This window comes from Petaurus breviceps, unplaced genomic scaffold, assembly GCF_028583685.1.
Source record: "Petaurus breviceps papuanus isolate PSGF00001 unplaced genomic scaffold, PetGlider_PUasm1.0 90804, whole genome shotgun sequence".
Taxonomy (NCBI): Eukaryota; Metazoa; Chordata; class Mammalia; order Diprotodontia; family Petauridae; genus Petaurus; species Petaurus breviceps.
Genome location: NW_027187348.1, coordinates 6,428,769 through 6,434,768, shown reverse-complemented (window position 1 = coordinate 6,434,768; position 6,000 = coordinate 6,428,769). Strand labels below are relative to the sequence as shown.

Genomic DNA, 6,000 nt, shown 5'->3' with positions numbered 1-6,000 from the left:
CAAAAGAAGCATTTTGAAAGGCCATAACTCTGATATTTAAAAGTGTGGTTTGCATCTTGCAAGGTAGTTTACAGAATTGCTAAATATTGAAAAAATAAACTTTATTCAATAGGAGAAATGTTGGGAATATTAGCAGTTATTGCTGTGAGTGAAATGATACCTGACAAAACTTAAAACGATATTAATACTACTATTACTAACTAGCATTTGTGGGTTGCTTTAAGATTTGCAAAATACTTTACATCTATCTTATTTTTCTTTACAATAACCCTGGAAGGTAGGTGCTATTATTCTCCCTATTTTTAGGATGAGGAAACTAAGGCAAACAGAGGTTAGGTGACTTTCCCAGGATCATACATAAGAAGTAAGTGATATTAAATTTGAATTCAAGACTTGCTGATTCCAAGCTCAGTCTAATGACTCTGTACTATACTATGTTGTCAAAATGGATATTAGGAAAACTTTACTCCTTTATAAAGCTAATGATGGCAATGTCACATTGAGAGGATTTTTTTTAAAATAAAAAAGTTATAGTGAGAGACTCCAGGTCCACCTCAGAGCCAAACACCCTCGACTGTCATTTAAATTTGCAATGAATGCACACACACACACACACGTATGTATGTTTGAATAGTATTTGTGCTTTTTCATGCTTAGAATTTGGTCATTTCCCAGACTGGTTTTTCAGAAATTTCCTTGTACATTATAAAGTCCTTCATTCACAATGCTCTTATAATTGCCCATCTGATAAATTGCAGTCTTGACTCCCCATCTGAGGAAGAGGAGTTAAGAGGAGGGGATGGTTAATAGTATCACATGCTACAGAAAGACCAAGGAAGGTAAGGACTAAGACAAAACCTTTTAACTTAGCAGTTGTTAAAACATTGGTAGACTTTCATAGAGCAGTTTCAATAGAATGGCAGGGTTGGAAGTTAAATTGCAAGGGAAAGAAAAGGGAGTGAATTATGTAGTGGAGAGAATGAAATAAAATGACTCTAGGAGTCTGTAAAGGGAAGAGAGATGCAGAAAATCCAATGTGAGTGGGTAGTAGGAACATGGAAATGTTTTAAGGATATGAGAAAGCTAAGCATGTTTGTAATAAGAAGGAAAGGAACCAATATATAATTATAAAAGGAAGATAAAAAGAGAAAGGAAAAATTAAAAGGACAAACTCCTGATGAAGGTAAAAGTAGATAAGATAAAGGAAAAAGTGGAGAGTTTATCATTGACAAGAAAAAGGGTCATCTTATCCTTTAAGACTTAAGAAGGAAAAGATAGTTAAGATGTAATGGATTTGTAAAATGTAAAGAAGAGAGACTGAGTGAGATGAAAAAGTTGATTGAAGGATAGCCCTAATCCTTTTAGTTAAAAAAAGAGTCAAACTACTGAAACACAGATGGTTGGTGATTTTGATTGTGGACATGAAGAGAAAGTTTTGAAACATCTTCTGTAGGGATTACTATGGGGAATACATAAGTGATGAAATGAAAAGGTATCTATGTAGCAGTAAGGTCTCAGTGCACTTTATAGTGGATCCAGTGTATGTGGTTTTGTGACTTCCTCCATCAGGCTTCCAGTGAGAGTGCAGTGGACAAGTGATAAGTGTGACCCAAGAAGATGCCAGGTATAAAAAGCAGAATGACAAGGAAGGAAGGGATGGGATTCAAGGATTGAAAATAGTATCATATTTAACTGGTGAAATAATGGTTCAAGATTGTAAAGAGAAGTCTCAGAAAGGTGATAGGGAGAACAGGGATATATTCAGAGTTAATAGGCTATTGCAATGATGAAGGGCCAGTTCAGGAGGAATGAAATATTGGAAGAAGTAGAAAGGAAATTGCCAACAAGCACATTTGGGATATAGAAATATGTTTGCTGGTTGCTAAGTAAGTGCTTTTAGGATATTGGCATTCTATGTACTATCAGTGGATATTCTGCTTCTTTGAAAAAAGAAAGTAAAAGAGACAAAATCCTTTTTAGAAAAAGACTATAAGAGGTACTGGATTCCTAGACATATGACTTTGTTTTCAATTCACAAACTAAAGATCTTCAACAATTACCTTTGTAATACATACAATGTTTAAAAACACAAAGCTCAAAATATAGGCATGATTTTTTTCCCCATTGTCTATTTTCTCTGAGCAAACACTTCTCTTCTCTTTAGCTTAAGCAGAGCTGTCTTCACCTCTTTGTTTCTCAGTGTATACACCAGTGGATTCAGCACGGGTGTGAGCACAGTGTAGAAAACAGCCACAATTCCATCCACAGCATCTTTGGAGCCTGGTCTCAGGTAAATAAAGACACATGGCCCAAAGAAACAGAGGACCACAATACAGTGGGAAGCACAAGTCTGGAAGGCTTTTTGTCTTCCTTCTGCTGTGCGGATCTTTAGGATGGCATGGACAATGGACATATAAGAAAGGAAAATCAGGAAAAAACAACCAGAGGCCACCACCCCAATGTTGACAAAGATCACCATCTCATTGGCTGAGGTATCTGCACAGGCTAATTTGAGAATAGGGGGTGCATCACAGAAATAATGTTGGATCTGGTTGGGGCCACAGTAGGGCAGGCGGAAGGTCAAGATAGTTTGAATAGCAGAGTGCACTGAACCACTGAGCCATGTACTTCCAGTTAAAAGAGCACAAGTTTTCCCACTCATCATAGAGGCATAGTGTAATGGATGAGTGATAGCCAGGTAGCGGTCATAGGACATGACTGTGTAGAGGAAACACTCTGTGCTCCCCAGAACATGGAAGAAATAGAGCTGGGCCACACAATTGTGAAATGAGATAGCCCCACCATCTGGAGCGAGAAGACCCATGAGTATCTTGGGCACAGTAACAGTAGAGAACCACATGTCAATAAAGGAGAGGTTGGCCAGGAAATAGTACATGGGAGTACGGAGGTGGGAGTCCACCTTGATCACCAGCAGGATGAGGAGGTTCCCCACAAGAGTGAGTACATAGATCACTAGGAAAATTACAAATAGGACAATATCTAGTTCTGGTGCATGGGGAATCCCCATGAGGATAAACGTAGTCACAAAGCTCTGATTCTCCTTTTTCATTCAGGCAGTGGACCCCTTTCTTAAAGGAAAGAAAGAAACTATATTCACAAAGAATTCACACCACATAGAACAAAACATTTGAACTTCATGGATACCAAAGTTTACAAACACCCTGCATGGGAAAGTTATCAGTGTTGGATGAAGGATGGTGGTACCTTTATAACCATCCATCCATCTATCTATCTATCTATCTATCTATCTATCTATCTATCTATCTATCTATCTATCTATCTATCTATACACATATATATTTAGAGTTGGATAAGGAAAACAAAATGAATCTTATCTTTTTAATCAAGCTTAATAGACTAAGAACTTAAAGACACTAGGACACAATAAAGTATGCTTTCTACTGGGCAGGGTGGGGTTAGACCACATACTTCCAAGAGGCACAAAATCAGAGGCAGCTTCTAGTTGACTTTCTCAATATCCCACACTTAGCAGTGAAATGTCTTTCACTATGACTACAGTAAACCCTCACCTCTTTCCTGCAATATACTTGTCACCTCAGTTGACAGGGGAATATTTGTCAGCCATATAATATTGTGGCTTCCCAAACTGCCTCACAAACAGTACTACAAATCTAGCATGCCTTGAATGTAGAATCAACCCAGTCCAATGAAAATCAAATTAGAGACACACAGAATGTCAAATTTTGAAGTACCAACTGAAGCTACCCAGTCCAACTCCCTTACTTTACAGAGGGAACACTTAAAAGTCAGAGAAGTGATCTTTCTCGAGGTCCCATTGGCAATTTATAGTAGAGCTGTGTCCAGAAACCAGAACTCTTAGCCCAGGCAGTCCTATATTTGTCCTGCCTAGCAAACAACTAGATTGGTTGACTACTAAATCAATACTCACTTCGTTAGTTCAGCAATTATTTTCTAAATTATCCAAACTGGGATACAGAAATAGACCTAAAGAATATGTAACAGCCCTATTTTTGCAGACAAGTCAGAGGGCACTCAGATGTCCATGTAAAAATATGGTTACTTAAATAGAAAAGATAGGGAACAGTCTACATAAGGATCTCAAGTATGAACTTGTATTCTGACCTGCTAAACAGAGAACAAAACTGAAAATGAGTCATCTATATGAGGAGCTAGAATTTTAAACCAGTCTCATTTTGTTGCCAGGATCTCTATTACTAGCACAGTATAAATAGCAAATGAAAGTTTCTCATAGGAAAGTGAATTAAACTTCATTGGTGGGGAATGATCACAGTCCTTTACATTGCCATAGTGCTTTACAATTTGCAAAGCACTTTCACAATCCTTGATTTCACTTTATCTTAACAATTATTATTATTTTTAATCATTTAAGGTTAAGCAAATTGCTCAAGGTTACATGGCCAGTTATTTTGTGTGAGTGTTAAGTATCTGAGGCTGGAACCAATCCTAGGTCTCCTGACTCCAGGCTGGTGCTCTTACTCACTGTGCCACCTGGCCGCCCCAATCTTAATAATTATTACAAGAGGCAGCACTGGTATTAAAATCATTTTACAAATAAGGAAAATGATTCTCAGAAAAAGATGTAGCTAATAAGTTGGTGCACCCATGCTGTGGACCCATACCTTCTGACAATAAGTTCAGTGCTCTTGTCAACCATACTGTGTCAAAAGAATAGGCAAATCAGGAAAAATAGGAGAAAAGACTTATCTAGTTGCATAGACAAACCTGTTAGCAGGAGCAAACATATTCCATCTGGAATGTTTGTTTTCTAATCTTGTAGGAACCAATCTCATTTCTGACTTTCCTTATTAAATCAAAGAGGATTCCATTGATAAGTGGAATTAAGGAGGAATTTCCTACAACTTAGACTTATATGTATGTGTGTGCATGTGTAAAAGTGCTTATGTATATGTATACGTTTGGAAATTATTATCTTATCTGTGTAGAATACAAAGTCCTCAAGAAGAAATGGAAGCTCTATTAAAACTGGGACTATTATTCATTTTTGTCAACATAGAAATACCTGCTAGTGCCTAGGAAAGTGTCATGCATTTAGTAGGTATGTAATAAATATTTCTGAATGGGGTTTGGTCCCCTCTGAACAAAGGGCTATTGGTCCAAGGACATCAAGATAACTAATAATAAAAAACAAATTCTGTGTATCTTAATGGAAAAAAAAAGGAAGGAATGCTTAGAAACAAGAACATCTGATAAGTGCTGGGAACTTACCTCTTTCTGATGTAAATTGTCTAGACTTTTCTAGTCTTCACTACTCATTTGCCTGGAAGAAATTCTAGATAAGGTGGGATTGTTCAAATGAAAACACACACATTTCCAGTAGGAAAAAAAGGTTACTTATTGTTAAAACAAGATTAAACAGGGAGGGGCAGGAGAGGAAATGGACCTGGAGAGAAAGGACAAGAATTTAAATTGGTGCACATGCCCTGGGGGAAGGGATTGCACTCTGGATCCCAGAGCTGCCAGCTCAACAGAAAAACAAAAGGCAAAATGGCTGAGAATGTTTTCAAATGTGAATATGGGTCTGTCCTTCATATAACATCTTATAGTTCCATATGCACATGCTATTTTAGGTCAGAACTTCACAAGAAGCAGCTGCCATCATCTCTTAATCTCTGTAATCTGGAGGTCTAGAAGCATTTAAAGATTTTTTTTTCTAAAATTGATTTAAAAGTATTTCTTAAATGAATTGAAAGGTAGCAGATATCCCCATCCCTGAGGGCATTCTGTATTACCTTTGGGGTTTTAAGTGTTTTCCTGATTCCTACTTAATTTTCTAAAGGTTATTTGTAACTCATGTACCAGTAATTACAATTTAACTCAATAGTTCTCACATGAGGGAGAGGAGTAGGCTATAGAATTATTGCTAGGTGTGAATTCATAAATAAGAAAACATTTCGTTTGTGAACAGAATAAATATTATATACACACATACACCACTATTTGTAAATTTAACAAATT

General features: G+C 37.0%; 1 protein-coding gene across 1 annotated transcript; it reads right to left on the bottom strand.

The window, feature by feature from the left end:
• Positions 1–2,128: 2,128 nt before the first annotated feature.
• Positions 2,129–3,764, bottom strand: LOC138147693 (olfactory receptor 10G4-like). The gene has a single exon (XM_069070267.1). The coding sequence runs from the start codon at positions 3,068–3,070 to the stop codon at positions 2,129–2,131; it is 942 nt and encodes a 313-aa protein (XP_068926368.1). The 5' UTR covers positions 3,071–3,764.
• Positions 3,765–6,000: the final 2,236 nt, after the last annotated feature.